Source organism: Maylandia zebra, linkage group LG15 (assembly GCF_041146795.1).
Source record: "Maylandia zebra isolate NMK-2024a linkage group LG15, Mzebra_GT3a, whole genome shotgun sequence".
Lineage (NCBI taxonomy): Eukaryota > Metazoa > Chordata > Actinopteri > Cichliformes > Cichlidae > Maylandia > Maylandia zebra.
In genome coordinates, this window is record NC_135181.1 from 14094545 (window position 1) to 14112171 (window position 17627).

Sequence of the window (17627 nt, forward strand, 5' to 3'; positions counted from 1 at the left end):
TTTGGACTTCTTTAAGTTTCTTGAAGGCGTTTCGCCTCTCCCAATAGGACTCTCCCTTTTGAGAGTGTCCCTAAGGAAGGTCCTGATAGACACTTCCAATCGGGCTTAAAAATCTGGGCCTCACCACCAATTGCTCTTAAAACTGAAGAAGCTTCTCGGATGAGAGGCGAAATGTCTTCAAGAAACTAAAGAAGTCCAGACACTTTTCTTTCCAAACTCCATAGATCACTAAAGGCTCTTTGACCACTAAAGGCTCCTTGAACCCCTCATACTTGATGTTTCAGACTGTTTGAGTTTGACCTCAAAGACTGGAGTTGGGCATTGGATGATGACGATAATCATGATGATGATGATGATATGTTCTTCTGAAGAAAGTTAAAGAGGAGGGACAGAGGGTAACTGGACCTCTGCATGAGATGTGTGGCTTTAACGTATTGAGGCATGCTTTTGTGTGCTTTCCAAGTTTACAGCTAAATGCAACTCACCTCGCTGTTTAATCCCGAAGTTACAAAATGCTTCAGTTAATATCACCAAAAAATCAGAAATATTAGGGAAAATTCTGGTTCGACATGTTTGGAAGGAGTAAATCCATGAAGAAATATAAAGTTTTTCTTTTAAGTCTTGCTTTTAAGATGACAAAAAGTGGCTAGTTAGCTTAGCTTTGCTTAACATGAACCTCAGATTATTTCTTTTGAATGTCAGTTAATGTGCAAATCAGCAATTCTCATAATTTGTGGGATCAATATTTATTAGTAGGTTATATTCAAGTGAGACGGGTGCTAGTTGTTTGTCCCTGTTTCTTTCCTTTATACTAATTGCTATAGTTAGCCTAACCCCTTTCACAGCAGCCATTTTGACATGAAATAGCAAGTAAACACAACTGTTGCTAATCACACTAATTGAGGCTCTTTAGCTTAAAAAGAATAGAAGTAAAGTGAGTAGCAACACGTGTTTTCCGGCTGTTATATGTCTACGAATGGGCGTCTTCCCTGTAATATTAAACCATTTCTTCTACTTCTATTTTTCTTTGGGCAAACATGCACACTAATAAATATAACTGTGTCTGCCTGCTTTTTTTCCCTGCATCTACACTTTCATTGTGTGGTTACTGGGTAGCTTCCTTGTTTATTAGTCTATGTGTGGATTTTGTGTGGGCGTGCCTTTGAAGTCCTGCCATACTGTTGGTAGCATACCAGGTTTTTCTCATCTTCTTTTTTGTATTTTCCTCTATCTTCACAGTTAACCCTGGCTAATATTTTCATCCGTGTGGAGTAATGGTGGTCTGGAAGCGGTGCCTACGTGTGTTATGTTTTTTCAGAGAAGACTGTCAAAAAAAAAAAACAAACACAAAAAGCCCTAAAAAAACACTAATACAGACAGAAAACTGGCTGACGTCATGAGAAAAAGGATTTATTTTTTTGGTCATTTTAACAAAAGGAGAATCAGGACAGTCTTCCCATTACAGTGACTCATCCAGTGAAAAGATGCGACAATCTTCACGATTAAACTGCCCTTTTTTCTTTTTAATAATCATAATTATGACAAGACTTTATTTTCTTTTTCTCTTTGCGTTTGTAAAAAGATTACGCATGTGTTTGAACATTTGTATATACGATAAATATCTATATCTGTGTATCGTAGCACATAACGTGAAGCTAATAGTATATATGATTGTTTTGTTTCTATGACCACATCACACACTATATATGGTTGTCCTGTAAATGTATTAAAATGGTTTTATGGCTTCTTTTTGAGTTAAAAATGAGCCTTTATAAGTACATCTGTTATAACATGCGAGAGATCAATGTGAACTCAACTGAAACAATGTTGTTGTTTTTCTTGCGCTTCATGACAATTACTGATTGTTCATATATGTTTAAAATCCCATGTGTAGAATTTTTGGGGTGATACATTAAAAAAAATGTAAAAAATCAAGACTTAAGCATTTCAATTAGTGCCTCTGGTGATCGTATTTGTTTGTTGTGCATGCCTATTATTTACGTTTTTGAAATTTGTAGAGAGTGCATCTAAAGCATTGGCGATATACAGCCTCTGCCTGATCGGGTCTAAAAGGAAATGATTTATATCAATTAACGTGGTGTATGAAACAAAACATGGAAACAAGGGCTAGTACATGGTCTCTCAACCCATATCTAACATGTGACTGTTTTTGAGTTGTTAGTGTTAATATTAATGAAAAAGCAGTTTATTCTGTATCATATTGGTAAACAACAAAACAGTACCAAATAATTATGTTATGCTACAGCTATGAGTGTATTTAAAGTGACCATTTGTATTACACCAGTATAGGTGTCTCACTACAGTATGTGGTGGTGAGCAGTAAAAAGCTCCTGTTCTATAACACTGAGCTGGATCGAGAGAAAGCAAACCTTTTCATGACCCCGGACAATGAGTGAGTCATTAAAAGCAACGTTCAAAAATGTTGACTAAATGAGAAGTACTTTGTGTACCTCATGATGCAAAATACTGAACAAATGAAAATTAGCAAGGCTCAACGGGAAAAGCTTTGGAATCTGCAAATGGGTTTTAATTTCCATAGGTTTTACACAAAAACATTCACAATCCATCCAGTACAGTTTTACCAAATGCAACTTTGTCTAAAATGTAGAGCATTATCCCAAATTTTAATTGTTTCTACTTTTCAGACCTCAGCATTGCAGGAAATACCCTTTTTGTTTTTTTAAGGGTCCGCTTCTATCAACCAAAGCAGGTGAACCTGTCATCATCTTTTCCATCTTATGTATGGAGCATGAAGAGTTATAGCAAAGTCAAAGCTGTGCAGGTTTTGGTGGAATATAATAGAAACGGCTGTAGATAAAATCTGCTGCAATAAAGGCCATGAAACTGCTTATAACTGCACAAAGTCATTGGAAGATGAGTAATTTTTCACTTTCCCACAGGATAGAATATGATGTGTCCATCTATGTATATGCACATTTTCCTCCTGTAACCCAAGAGTTACGCAACAGTTACTTGAATAGAAATATGATATGAACGCATGAATGTAAGTTGCTCTTATATTTGTTGTAAAAGGAATCTGGGAAAATTACATCCATATAAAATGTTTTGTCCTTCAATTCATTCAAAATGTTAACCTTTCTCTAACATTTACTTCTGATTACTCTCATCTAGGAACTGTTTGGAAATTTTTGGTTTTAGTTAATCATGTTGAAAAAATTTATGATTCAGTTGGTAATGAAATAAATAATCTCAACTGGCTTGATTTGCCAATTAATGGCATTTTCTTTACAATATTTTTAAATCATTCTATACCTAAAGTAAATATCTTGCTAGGCTAGCACTAGACTTAACTTCTCCATCTCTCTCCCTGTTTCAGTAAGCTGGTTCGTGTCAGATCTATAAGTCAAAGTGATGTGTACCGTGCAGATGCCAGAGAAATTCCAAAGATAAAGGTAATGAGTTGGGACCATCAATGCTTTCCTTTCTGTCATAGACTTTCAAGACTCATCAGCTATCCAATCTTTAGTTTACCCATCTGCTTCAAGTAAATCGTAAGTGTTGCATTTGCCTTCTTGTCTCCCCTGATCCAGTATAACAGTGAAGACGACATCAGGCGTGAACAGGACACTCCATTGGAACCTGTGCCGCATGGCGATCGCGGCTCCTACATCAACCACAGGGGCCATGAGTTTATCCTCGCACTCTATCATTTTCCATCCAGCTGTGAGGTCTGCAGCCGGCCTTTGTGGGACTTATTTAAGCCTCCGCCAGCGCTCGAATGCCGCTGCTGCCGCACCAAGTTCCACAAGGACCACCTGGATAAAAAAGAGAACGTTATTGTACCCTGCAAAGGTCAGCGTGCTCACTCAGGACTACAGGGAGAGCTTAACTTAAACAAATAAAGATTCCTCTGGGGTTTTTGAGTGATTTTTATGTACAACCTGAATTCCAAAAAAGTTGGGATGCTGAGTAAAATGTCAATAAAGACAGGATGCAATGATCTGCAAATCTCATGAGCCGATATTTTATTTACAATATAACAGAGAAAGTATATCAGATGTTTAAAATGAGGAATGTACTTTTTTTTTAAGTTCATTTGATGGCAGAAATGGGTCTAAAAAAATCTTTGGATTGGAACATCTTTACAACTGTGTACCATCTCTTCTTTTAACAATAGTCTATAAATGTGGGAACTGAGATGCTGGACTTTTGGGAGAGGAATGTTGTCCCATTCTTGTCTCATTTAAAATTCTAGCTGCTCAAAAGTCCCATGTCTTCTTTTTTTATGTTTCATGATGTGCCAAATTTCCATTTGTTGGCTTGAACTGTAGTGTCTCGCTGAAATATGTGAGGCATCCTGAAAACGACGCCTTCTGGATGGGTATATATGCCTTTCGAGATCATGGCTGCACAATATTGATTTTTAGCTTTGTCCCTTGCGCACAGACTTTTCTCTGGATTTTCAGAATCCTTTGATAATATTATGTAATACAGAAGATGACCTATTCAAAGTCTTACGCCATTGTCCTGAAATTATTCCATATTTTGTGAGTGGATTATTTTGCATCTCTGCCCATTTTTACTTCTGAGAAATGCCTGTCTAAGGTGCTCATTTTATGTTAATTGTTACCAGCTAATCTAATTAGTTGTAAAATGTTCCTTTCTTTTACTTTTCCAGCCCTTTGTTGCAATGTTACATCAAAGTGAACTAATATTTTTTCATGTTAAGCATTTGATATCTTTTCTCTGTCCTTTTGGGAATAAAATTGGCAAATCTCATAAAGTCCTATCCTTCCATTCTGTTTTTATTTAGATCATACAGAATCCCAACTTTTGAGGAATTGGTCTTCACACATTTAGCTAGCAAATGTAGGTGTGGATTTTGTGTAAGCAACCTGGGATTTCTCATTTCCTTTCTTGTGTTTTTCTCTTCACAGTGAACCCTGGATAATATTTCCATTCACATGCAGTAATGGAAGCAGTGTCTACGTGTGTTGTTGCGAGTGACAAAATCCAAATACTAATGTGGACAGGAAACTGGTGTCATGACAACTGGGATTTCATTCGAGGAAAGTGCATGCTGTATCCTTCGTGATTAATTCTAATTTGCTTCTTGATCATTGTCATAGGCGTGTGTGTAAACATTTGTGTACACATTAAAAGATCTCTCTTTGTATCATACCACACAAAGTGTTGCTGTATATTGCTGTATAAATCAGCACCACATCATCCAGTATATATGGTTGTTCTGTAGATTTATAAATACAGTTTTAAGTGGAAGGCTTTACGTTTTCATGAGCCTTTAATTACAACTGTTATAACACATGCCAGAATAATCTGAACGATACAGAAACAATGGTTTTATTCCCATTTGTGATAATTATTGATTGTCCATATACAGTATGTTTAAAATCTCAAGGTGATGCATTAAAAGAAACCCTTTAATAACAATAATATAATACATTAACAGCATTTCAATGAGTAGCTCTGTTGATTTATGTTGTTCATTGATGTCCGTCATTAAAAACTATTCAGACTTACTTTGATATAGAAAGTGCGTCAGAAACAGTAGTGATGTACAGATGCTATCTTGACCAGGTCTTTAAAAGTAAATCAATCAATTTGAAAGAAAAAGGATTAAAAACAATAAGGTTTAGTATTTGGTAGTATTAGTACTTTTTTTCTTAAACTGCCGAACAGCACTAAAAAAATAGTTGTTATAGTTGCACTGAAGCCATCTTTCCGTCAGCAGTATCACATCTGACTACAGCGTATTTTAAGAGACCATTTGAACTATACCAGAATAGGTCCGTCTTTATCTCACAAGTGCATGTGGAGTGAGTGGGCTCCACTGGAATAAATCTTTTAGAACAGCCTAAAGCCAACTGGCACTCATCATACATAATGTAATAGTTCATCATGTTGCCCAGATGCTAAAATCATTTTTCGTACTTGCAGGTCTAATCCATTCTGTCTATCAGCTGTGTGACTGTTCCGGTTAAATTGCAAATGAATGAACCCTGCTGTACAGGCCACTGATGTCTCAGGTGACATGTAGCCTCCTCCTGGTGTTTTTCTTCTTTTTCTCGTCAGTGCGCAGTTAGTCTTTTAATTTTATTTCCAGTTTTTAAAAAAAAAAAAGAATTCTTTTTGCCTAAAGCATTATGTAAAGTACTTGAGTTATTTATCCTACTTCACATTTCTCCTCCACTTTTTGAGATAGAATTTCTTTTTTGTATTTTTTATGTTTTAACAGCTTTTTTAGAGACTCTAATTACCTTATGAATTAAGGGGTTTTTCTAATTGATTCATTTACTTTTGTGATTTTTGTGTGTTTTTGAATTATGGGTGTAAAAAACACAAGTAAGCTTGCAATAGTCAATCAACTGCCAGGAGCACAGCATTCCTGGCTTTGACCTGACTTTGCTTTTTACTGCCTCTGCTCTTCCCTGTATATCTGCTTTATGAGGCTGGATTGTCAAGTGGACTGTTTTTCACACTCTAGCATTTATATAGATTTTTACACAAAACAACATTATTTCAAAATGTGACACTCCGAATTTGGCAACCTTACAAACTCTGGTAAACTCCAACCAAGTTATGCAGTACAGCGTCTGTGAATGCACAAGCAGGTGGGCTACAGCAGCAGCCTACATCAGGCGCCACACCTACAAACAGAAAACTGAGGTTGCAAATTAAACAAAACGTTGGAAAAATGTTCCCTGGTCTGATGAGTCTTTCTTTTCTAACATTTGGACAGAAGGGTCATAATTTGGAAGAATAGATTCATCCTGCTTTGTAGCAACACTTCAGACTGGTGATGGCGGTGTAATGGTGTGGAGGATATTTCTTTAGCGCCAACTGAGCTGTTAGAATGTAGCGGCTGGGTTCAAATAGGAGACTTGAGGCAGAGATGAGGTGCAGACCAACTACAGGTTTATTCACCAACATTAAAATACCAAACCATAACATGGCATAAAACAATGTAGCCCAGTGGTGAGACACGGTGCCAGCAACAGCCTCTGATGTAACTGACAGACCTTTACAGACTGCTGCTAATTGGCCCTCAAGCCATACCATTATCTGGTGTTACGTAGTAAACATCTTATCGAATAACCCTTATTAATGCCAACCAATACTTTAGATATAATTACAATACGTAATTAACTAATATGGCTATTCAACACCCTCTTATATCACATGGTGCCACTGGGAATTATTAAAAAGGCACTCGGGATGCCTGGGGACTCTTTTGGCTTTTGGCCTTTTGGCAATATCAAGAGAAAATGGACGTAAGACTATCCTGTCATCGCAATATTAACTTGGGGTATACGTTGTCTCTCCTACTAAATAGGTTACACATCAGGTAAGTGTTAAAGTAATGTTTTCCACCAACTTAACCACAACTTAACTTTCCATACTAATTGAAATATATCACTTCTACTTTCCAACACCATTAAACTCATTGCCGACCTCATTGGTTTAGTCCAATCATCTTTCTTCCTGCCTTCTTCAGGACAGTCAACCTCAACTTCGCATACTTTATATCTCACTGCTCCTTTGTCGTTCTCCCTGCATACACTTCTGCAACCCACCTCCTCCCAATGTCCGCCTCTCCCATGTTACTCGAGCTCCATCCAAGCCTCCATCTTTATTTCCACCACCAGCGTCTCGAGGGTTCCTGCCCTCAGTCCTATCACAGCTGGCATTCTATTCAGCTAATCGCTAAATAGCTTAATTGAATTCTGTTGATCAATTAATCATGTTCAATTCCTTTTAATGAGCTCTCACTGTTGAACAGTTCAATATACTGAAATGGTCATTAGATCTCACCTCTGGGAAAACATTAATTGCTCCACTGTTGCTCCTGGCATCTGTATGTTTCCATGTTTTAACATAATAATTAATAGCAGGCTGTTAAATGAAAAGAGGCTGTGCAATTTAAACAGTGACGTATGCAAAATAATTTAATTTCAATGTTAGGTGTGATGTGCCCCTTAACTGGACAAACTATTTGAACTGTTAGGCCTGAGTCGGCTGACTTTATACTGTTTGCATGACATATTTTTTCCCTCCTGCTGATCAAACATTCTGTGTTGCTGATAAATATTGTTCCAAGAAAAATAAATCAACCAAATTTGGGAATGCTTATTTTTACCCTTTCACAAGCTCCCTCTTTCCTTCCTTCCTTGCCTACCCCATCCCCTTTCCACTGTTTAAAAGAAAATCTAAAGTACAAATATCTTTTGTAGTTTCATTTTTTACCCAATAGTAACCAATTAGCCAACAATGTATTTTTATTTTCTGACATTAACTAATAGACTTCAGCAATCTATTTCAGGAGTTTTTAGTAGAACTATAGTATTTTATTCTTGTACTTTCCCGTGAGGTATGAGCTGCTCACTCTGTTGTAACTGCCTGTCCTTGACAAATGACTGTGCAGTGACTGGTCCGTGTTTACACAATAAGTAATGATTAGGTTGGGAGATTCGTCTCCACAAATGAGTAATTTGGAAGTGAGCAGTGATAAATCTGATATAAGCAGCAGTCTGCAGATGGACACACATTCAATTGCAGCAGGTATTTTTTGTTGTTTTTTTCACTGTGTCTGATTGCCATGTGCATAAACTGATTTGAAGATTTGTTACTTGTAGCATTGTTTTGTAGCAAATGCAGATGTAATAATTTCCTTGTATTTAACTCTCACTTCTACTCGTGTTCTTTTCTAGATATGAAGTCCTGGTATGTTCTTGCTTTTCTGTGGTTGTCATGTTTCTGCCACAGAGCTCTTTCCTGCCCAGCTCTCTGCACCTGTTATCCCAGAAGAAATGAGGTGGTCTGTAATGAGCTTCCCCTGACAGAGTTCCCCTCTGACGGTCTCCCGGAGAACACCACCTTGCTGACTATCCAATTCACAAACATCACCTCCATATCTGAGGCCCATCTAAATGCCATACCCAAGTTGCAAGGGCTCCATCTGTACAACAATCACCTTCACAGCCTTCCCTCTCATCTCCTCAGGGGCGTTCCTCACCTCAACACTTTGGATCTCACCGGAAACAGGCTAAACAATCTGCCTGCAGATGTCTTCAGCCACGCCCCACTACAGAGCTTGGTGCTGAAGAATAACCTTATTAGAAAAGCTGATGCAGAGTGGCTTTCTTATAACAGTAGCCTGACCTGGTTGGATTTATCTGGAAATGAATTAACAGAGATCCCAACTAATCTGCTTCTGAAGCTGCCCCACCTGGAGAACCTTGACTTCTCAAACAACCGTCTGGATAAGATACCAGCAAATTCTCTGAGTCAACTGAGCAAACTTGAGAGGCTAAGCCTGCAGAACAACAAGCTCGACACGCTGAATGGATCTGCATTTCAGAGCCTGCATAGCCTCACACATCTCTTCCTCACTCAGAATAAACTCAACAAGCTGCCCAAAAACCTGTTCCAGGGACTCACTCAGCTCAGACACCTGAGTCTGGATGAAAACCAGCTGAGCCATATTCCTCCAGGTTTGCTGGATGAACTTCACTTGCTGGGAGAGGATGGCCTCGACTTGACAGTCAACCCTTGGCTCTGTGATGGGAAGGCAGAGTATCTATGGAGGTGGCTTCACGAGAACAAGAAGAAGGCTTTCTTGCCAGACTCCATCACATGCGCTGGACCTCAGCCTCTAGCAGGTCGTTCAATAATATCACTAACAGCAAATGAACTAAACCTTCAGTCTTAATATTACTCCTGCTGGTCTTTATCTAACATGAAAAGAAATCCAGTTCGGCCTGTCGGATTTGAATCACTAAAACATGATAACTATGTGACTATAAATAAATCTGATATAAATAAGACTATTGTCTTGTTTTTTATTTCATTAAATTTAAGTGTGTTCATGTTACATTGTTTTCTTGTTTAGATTTAAATGAGAAAGTCTGCAGTATTATCATGGATTTTATGTTGGCATTTAGCTTAGCTTCACACAAAGGAAAATAATCCACCCACCAGAACATCTAGAGATCTCTAAAACCTCCTGTTTTGTTTGTTTGTTTGTTATTTTTATTCAAACAATGAATGACATTTGTAGGCAGCTTTTTGGCCAAAACCAGGCCAACCATTTCACCCGTTTTCAACCTTTCTGCTAAACTATAGTATTATAACCTGCTATTCTCGGGAATAGTATCCCTCTATTCATTAAACTGCTAACATTAACAGGCTGAGTTCTGAATCTCAAGCACCAACATATGGTTGTGAACTTGAGGGATAAAAATTAAGCCTAATGCCTATTTTTGTTATTTGTTTTCTTTTTGCACAAGTTAATTAATAATGTATCACACATGTACCCTTGCACATTGTGTTCTTGAAAAACTGAAAAAAAAAATATTGATTTATGTGTGGTAACATCAACTTACTTTTAGAAAGTACAGAAAACAGTAACCACTCACTTTGTTTGCTTGGTTTTGTTTGCCTATTGCAACATTTTATCCTGACTCATTGCTGGAATCAAATATCCTCAGAGTTGTGTAAAATCAAGTCAGCGATCAAAACCTGAAGGAATTTCAGCTGTGCTTTTCAGGTAACAACACATTTATAATCACATTGTCACCGTTTTATTACCTGTTGATCTTTTACGCTATTGTTTTCTTCTCAGTGTATTTTTTCTTAAAGATGAACCTGTGGCTGCTTCTTACTCTCACTGCTCTGGCTGAATATGCTTACCAAACGAGAGGCACCCACTCGTGCCCAGATCTGTGCACTTGCTCCTTTCTACCTTCGAGTGCAGAGGTGGTGTGCCGCCAAAGCTCCCTCACATATTTTCCTGCAGATGGTTTATATCCCAACATCACACGATTGTCCATCCAGTCCAGAAACCTCAGCTTCATTACAGCCAGACATCTGAGTTTTGTGCCTCTTTTAAACCACCTCCAGCTGTATCACACTAATCTTTCAAGCCTTCCTTCAGACCTACTGGGTGCCATTCCTCACCTGAGTACGTTGGATCTCACAGGTAATCAGCTGATTCATCTGCCCCCCAAAGTCTTCGTCCATTCCTTGCTCCGTAGTCTGGTGCTGAAGAATAATTTAATTGAAAAAGCTCATGGAGAGTGGTTTTCCGACAACAGCAGTCTCACCTGGCTGGATTTGTCTGGGAACCGTTTAACAAGCATTACAGCTGCTCTGCTTCAGAAGCTGCCTCATCTGGAAAATCTCGACCTAAGTCATAACCATCTGCAAGAGCTACAGCCAGACACACTAGCAAACCTACATCACCTCGAGACACTAAACCTCGCTGGGAACAAATTAATTTCCCTGAAGCCTTCAACGTTTAGTCACAACGTGAAACTCTCACAGCTGTTTCTGCAGGAGAATCAGCTCCGAGAGCTGCCAGTGACGCTCCTCCAGGGTCTGCAACACCTTGAACTTCTGCTGCTTAATCAGAATCGGCTACGGTACCTCCCCTCAGGTCTGCTGGATGACAGAAAATCCTCTTTTCAGATGGCCGTAACAGGGAACCCCTGGCAGTGTGATGCCAACCTGGAGTATCTGTGGAAGTGGCTCACTAACCATCCTCAAAATGTCTTCTTTCTAGATGAGGTGGTCTGTGACGGCCCTGAAGCTCTGAAACATAAACAAGTTGTTTCTTTAACTGACAGTCAGCTTGATCCTAAATGACAGAGACTCACAATTAATGATGTGACTGTGAAACAGATGTTTTGCATTATTACTGCACATATAACCAGCCTGTTTCTTGTGAGCTGTCATTTATTCCCCCTTTGTTTAGATATTGTCCAGCCCACCGGGTGGCGTAAGATACTCAATAAATTTTCAGCCCAGAGGGCTGAATAGGCAGTATGGCTCATTTACTCAGTATATCCCAGCCAAAAACATGTTAAACCAAATGCATTCACTAATACATTCTCACTGAATTGATTTTCTTTCAGGCTTGTTTTCTGTAAGATTTATAATCGCAGATTGAGATTAAGTAACCCAGGTTTAAAAATGCTCTCACTTCCATAAGGGATCAAACATATTTTCATGAATAATCAATTTATAGTCCAGAGATTAGGACCAGAAATGGACGTCCTTGGTAGAAGAGAAGAGCTCTTGTGAGATTCTCATGGTGCACGCTTGCACCAACAGCTCTGTCTCGCTTGTTTGTTGTGTTGCAGATTGCAGCATTGTTTCAGTTGTGCCCTTTTGTGTTTAATGATGTTGAGCATGTGGGAGTGAGTGGGCAGTGCAATGGCTCAGTCTTGCAGCTGACCTCTTCTGGATGTGTTTAAATATCTCCCTTTTTCTTTCTTTAGGTTTCTTTTTTCTCTCTCTTTCTTTCATATTGTGTATGGGTATATATCTTCTGCATGCCCACACACCCCCATACTCACGCCTTGATCACAGTGAGTGCACTGGACTATAATTTATTACTTTTATAGCATATAAAACATTGGAGCCTCTTGAGGCTGTTACTTATGAAAATTAAACCTTGTTCATAAAAGTTCCCCAGAGAGTTGAAGAAGAACTCAAATGGATTCATGTATGTCTTCCATTCCACCTCTTTGAATTGTACCCTGAAGGTTAAAGGTTGAGGAAGTGGGCTCAGTGGTTCAAATCCTAATTCCCTCTAATGAAAATTCTCTCAGGTTGTGAGCAGATGCATTCAACTCGACCTTAACAACGTCCCTTTCTGTTTGTCTTTAATCTGCTTGTGCTTCTACAACCCACAGGCTCTGAGGTTTGGAAGTGTGTGGTAGTGGTGGGCATTACTTTGCAAGGAAAAATGAGGATGAAACTTTTCTAAGTGCTGATGAGCACAGAGGAATGGAGTCTGTCTAACTGTCTGCTAATGAAGAACACTAAAGTCTAATAGATCATATGTGAGGCTTGGAGACAAGAAAATTACTGTAGCCTTTCTGACTTTGTTCTGCAATAATGGAGATGTGATTTTCTTTGATTGCTGCTAATTAGCACATGTTAGAACACATTACTTGGGATGAAATGTGCCAAATTTAAAATAACATATTTTTTTATTTTTCACTATATTAGAGTTGCGGTCATTTCAGTGTGTTTTTTTTTTTTAATCGGCAACAATAGTCTTGATTTCTTTTCTTCAGGATGTATCAATGAACTAGAACAGCTTGTTGAGACTCACATTTTATTCTGAATTGAGCAAAGAAGAAATACCTTGATTTTCAAAGGAAGTTGTTTTTTGACTATGTACAACTGATTTTTCGCATTAAATTGACAGAATAATCTGCTGATCTTTTGTCCTCATTTCCATTTTCTTACTTTTTGTCCCTCTACAAGGACTCGAGGAAACCCACCTATGATTAGTTAAGTAGCCTAACATGCATGTGTTAGGACTGTGGATGGGATTCAGAGCACTCTGAGAAACCCCATCATTTATATTAAATGGCTTCAGCTCTACCTCTGTAATACATATCCAGTAAAAATGCCATAATATTGTACGCTGATATATAGATACAAATGCTGTCAAAGTACATTTTGCTGATAAAAGTACACTAAAAAGATTTAAGTGTACAAAGTTGTATTACTACTAAGCAAATTTGACTTGTAAATGATATGTTGATGTATTTCTGGCATGTTAACCAAAAAGGTTACATCACACATGCAGCAGTCATTCATTTAGAAATGTGTTTTTAATGCAAATGTAAACTCTTTTTGCTGTGGTTTTGATCCCCACCATTCAGCCTACTCAGTATCTTCTACTGTCTGCTCTTTGGTCATGAGCAGGAAATGAATAATTGGTTTTCAGAGCCTTTTCTCAAAAGGGAGACAATGCTGTTGGACTGATATTGAATCTTCGACTGGAAAACCACGACAATGAGCCGAGTGACGCTTCAAAATTTGAGCCGAAGTAAAACAGAAGGTTAATAGTCTGCAGTGAGTTAGCATATTCTACTGTTCTAGTGATGGATGGATATTCTTCAGACTTTAGAGAAACCAAAGTCATTATTAGTTCTGCATGTGAGTCAGATTGGGGAGGTTTTCAGCATCAGAGAAAGAGTTTTATGATCTCTGAGTTTGAAAAGTGTCGAAACAGATTAGAAAAAGGCTTGCATGTGACTCAGATGTGCCAAAGCTGCACTGCCATGACTTTGACGTCATTGTTTTGCAACTGTCAGTAAAACATGCCAGCACTGATAAAATGAACTGATATGTTTGTACGAGTGTGATTCAGATGGGTTGGTAAGCTTTGAACCAGTTCTTGATTCTGATCCTCGTTCACAACAGAAAAAAAGTTCTCCCTTAGTCTCACGCTTTTTCTTTTTTTAGTAACTGCTGCTCAAAACATTGAGGTATAATCAAGCGTACCATTATTTTATGCAGGGCACAAACTTAAGCTCAACCACAATCCCAGCAGATCATCTCAGGCCACATCAGCTAATGACCTAACTGAAACCCTTTTATGCATCCTATTGGACAATCTCAGTTTATGACTACAATTCAGGCAGCTTTGGCCTGCCTACATTTAGACCACCAATCCACTTTGCAACCCACCTTCTCTGATCTGTCCGACTCGATCAGTGTTTGTTCTTATCGCCTGATCTTCGCTGTGCTTGGAGCTCGCTGCTACTCCTCCTGCCTCTGGCTCTGGGGTTGTTTTTGTTTTTTACCTGTACTGATGTTGTTCACCTTTATTCCTCGGCTTTGATATTTCGTAGGTCTTACTCACCTTTTTATGCCGAGTGCGTTTGAGCTTAGGCTGTAATAAGAGAAAAGGTTGTTAGACTCATTAAAAGCTTTCCTCAAGGTGGGTGAGAGAAGTCACGCTGTGGCTGCCTTCAGGAGCTCGAGGCCATTACCGTGCAAGCACTTAACAAAAGTAACACACTCCCACTAAACCCTTTATCAACCTTCCCACGTTTTTGCCAGTGATTGAGGGCACTTTTGTTTATCCGTCAAACCCATGCATGTTTAGGATCAGCATGTATTCCTTCAGCACATTTGATCAATAATCCCAGAAGCAGTTAAAGGTGATGGATTTGGGGGAAAATAATTAAAAATGCTTTGTTTATCATAATCAAATATGTGGATTTTATTCTTGTTATTTTCCTGCTCATATATCACCTCACTACTTGACAACATAAACATGGCGAAAGAAATGTGATGTAGTATTTGTGCATTATCCCATTATTGGCAAAGAGAACTGAGGTTGCTTCGCCTACTGTATGATTGGTTGTTGTAAATGGCCTCCCATGCTCTCTGGGGACTTTCGCTGTTAAGAGGCTCTGCCTAGATGGATGCCACGTTTAACACTGTGCCACAAATCACCGCTGTTTTACTGCAGGAACAAAGATTGTGTGAGGTTACCTCAATATCCCCAGACATAGGAAAACAACGAAAAACAGCATCCATCAAAATCTCAGTAAAAATGCAGACATAGGTGGAGGAAATCTGTGATTGTGGCACCAAAATATGAAGAGAATTTCACCACAATCGATGAAGAACATAAAGCTGCACTCATGATGGCTGTTTAAGAGGGAAGACATCCTTTTAGTATCTAGATATGGCCAAGTAAGGCCATTAAAACATCTGTGGGTAAAGATTTGGTATGCTTTATACTTGTCAATTTAACTTGGGGAAGAGGAAGTCAGGTTTATGTTATTCCAAAGCTACCGTGCCAAAAAAAAAAAAAGTGTGTAATCTTTCCTTGACAAGCTCATTCACACCATTAAAACAGACAGATTAATTCCTCCTTTCCCTTCAGGCTGTACAAACTGCAGGATCAGAAGCTGATTTAACATCTTTCATCTCAATATCTTGTCACAGCTACTCCTGCCATGTCTCGTTCTATAATTTTTTTGTCTTTCCAAATTGATTTCTTGATTACAGTTCATGTGTAATCACCCACCGTGACACATGCAGAGGACAAACAGAGAGTCCTCAGAGAGTTTAATTACCTCCGAGCGCAAAGCCAAGGACTCGGCATTTCATCACGGTCTGACATCTAAATCTCCTTGAGGACCCCTCGCATCCTCTGCCATAAGTTTTCATGTCTGCTCGCTGATGTTCTTTCACTGAGCTCACATGGATTATCATCTGGCACCATCTGTCCTGGGGGGCTTTATGCAGTGCTTATAACAGACCTTTCACCTGTTGTTGGGGCGCTTGCAGTGGAGTCACACAGAGCTGCCAGCAGCCACTGAAACTTGTTCAGAGCAGTTAGAAACGAGGTTAAGACCACTGAGGAATCATGTGTCATTGACAGGCTCTGAGATTAGCTTAAGTCAACTGTTTCTAAGTTTAAAAAATAAAACTAATAAGGAAAGAGATCATTTGTCACATATAAGAGAGCTTCTGAATAGATCTCTGTTTTTTAATCTTTTTTTCTTTAAGGAAACTGACTGTGCATGATTGCGGAGGATTAGCCAGGAGCTGAAATCGCTCTATTAAGGCTCGCTTTCTCCTGGCTCAACACATAAATCTTCAACTTTTGGGAAATGTGCTCCTTAGTTTTTCTCAAAGTTAATGTAGATGAGAAGATCCCACTCCCCCACAAAAACTGACTAAATCAGACAGCCAAAGTTTAAAAACAGGGATTTGACGTTTTATGGAGGCTTATGTGTTCCTGTGCAGTTTACAGTTTATCTATATTTAAAGTAAGATGGGCTCAATGTTCTAATCTATAAAACTTTGGGTTTGTCATGGACGATTTTTATGTAGGAATAATAAAATTTTTCATAAAATGGATTTTGCCTCCAATGCTGTGAATGTTCTTTATTCAAACCACATTTCTTTTTATTTTCTAAAATAGGAAAATGGTACAGGGATTTATTGAAACATATTTGCTATGGTCGCCTTTGTGCTTCAACACTCTTTGAACTCTCCTAGGGAAGCTTTCTTGTCATTTCTTTAAGTAGTCTTCAGGAAAAGATCTCCAGGTTTCTTGAAGGACATTGAAAGCTCTTCTTTGGATGCTGGCTGCCTTTTTTTTCTCCATCAAGATGATCCAACACTGCTTCGATAATGTTGAAGCCTGGGCTCTAAGGAGGCCAATCCATTGTGTGTATTTCTATCCAGGTATGCTTTTACTGCATTGGCATGCTGAAAAATCAACCTGATGCCAATCAGATGCCTTCCAGATGGTATTGCATCCTGGATCAAAATCTGACCATACTGCTCTGTGTTTATAATTCAGTCAATTTTGTAAAGCTCTCCAACACCACTGGCTGAAATGCAATGCAAACCATGACAGAGCCTCAAAGAGCCTTTACAGATGGCTGTAGACACTCACTGTTGTACCTCTCTCCTGACCTACCAAATGCTGGCAATGATTTGAATCAAATATTTACCATTTGGACTGATCCCTACATAAGATCTGCTGCCCCTGTTTCTCAGGTTTTTCTCCCTGTTCCCCTTTCTTAAAAAATGTCTTCTTGACAGCAACCCTTCCACTGAGACCATTTCTGATGATGCTTCACTGAACAGTAGATTTAATCGGCTGAGTGACCAGATGTATCTCTCAGGTTCCTGTTTCTTAAGGACATATAACTTTAGACACTGATCATCATCTCCTGCAGAAAGTCTTTTTAGTCCCGCCACTTCTTATTTTGTCCTCTACTTGCTTCTTAAAAAAGTTTCTTTAAAAAAGTTTTAAGTACACACTATACACCACGCTGAGATATGCCAAG

General features: G+C 38.7%; 3 protein-coding genes across 8 annotated transcripts in view; all 3 read left to right on the plus strand.

Annotated features, from left to right (window-relative positions):
* The window catches only part of LOC101470679 (rho-associated protein kinase 2), a 39931-nt gene extending 33231 nt beyond the window's left edge, over positions 1-6700 (plus strand). For 3 of the 6 annotated variants that reach the window (XM_004568757.4, XM_076873948.1, XM_076873950.1), the window contains 3 exons: positions 3359-3434; positions 3573-3834; positions 4920-6700. In XM_004568757.4, the coding sequence (XP_004568814.2) occupies positions 3359-3434; positions 3573-3834; positions 4920-4933 (352 nt within the window). In that variant the 3' untranslated portion in view covers positions 4934-6700. Of the gene's footprint in view, positions 1-284; positions 396-1239; positions 1437-3358; positions 3435-3572; positions 3835-4919 lie in introns of those variants that run through there. The other 3 variants (XR_191666.2, XM_004568762.2, XM_004568760.2) reach the window with 2 other exon arrangements.
* Positions 6701-8458: 1758 nt separating this feature from the next.
* Positions 8459-9827, plus strand: LOC101463602 (uncharacterized). Its single transcript, XM_012923970.4, has 2 exons — positions 8459-8562; positions 8712-9827. The coding sequence occupies exons 1-2, from the start codon at positions 8484-8486 to the stop codon at positions 9710-9712; spliced, it is 1080 nt and encodes a 359-aa protein (XP_012779424.1). The 5' UTR covers positions 8459-8483; the 3' UTR covers positions 9713-9827.
* A 618-nt stretch (positions 9828-10445) lies between these two features.
* Positions 10446-13224, plus strand: LOC105941319 (uncharacterized). The gene is made up of 2 exons (XM_012923971.4): positions 10446-10549; positions 10625-13224. The coding sequence occupies exon 2, from the start codon at positions 10642-10644 to the stop codon at positions 11644-11646; it is 1005 nt and encodes a 334-aa protein (XP_012779425.2). The 5' UTR covers positions 10446-10549; positions 10625-10641; the 3' UTR covers positions 11647-13224.
* Positions 13225-17627: the final 4403 nt, after the last annotated feature.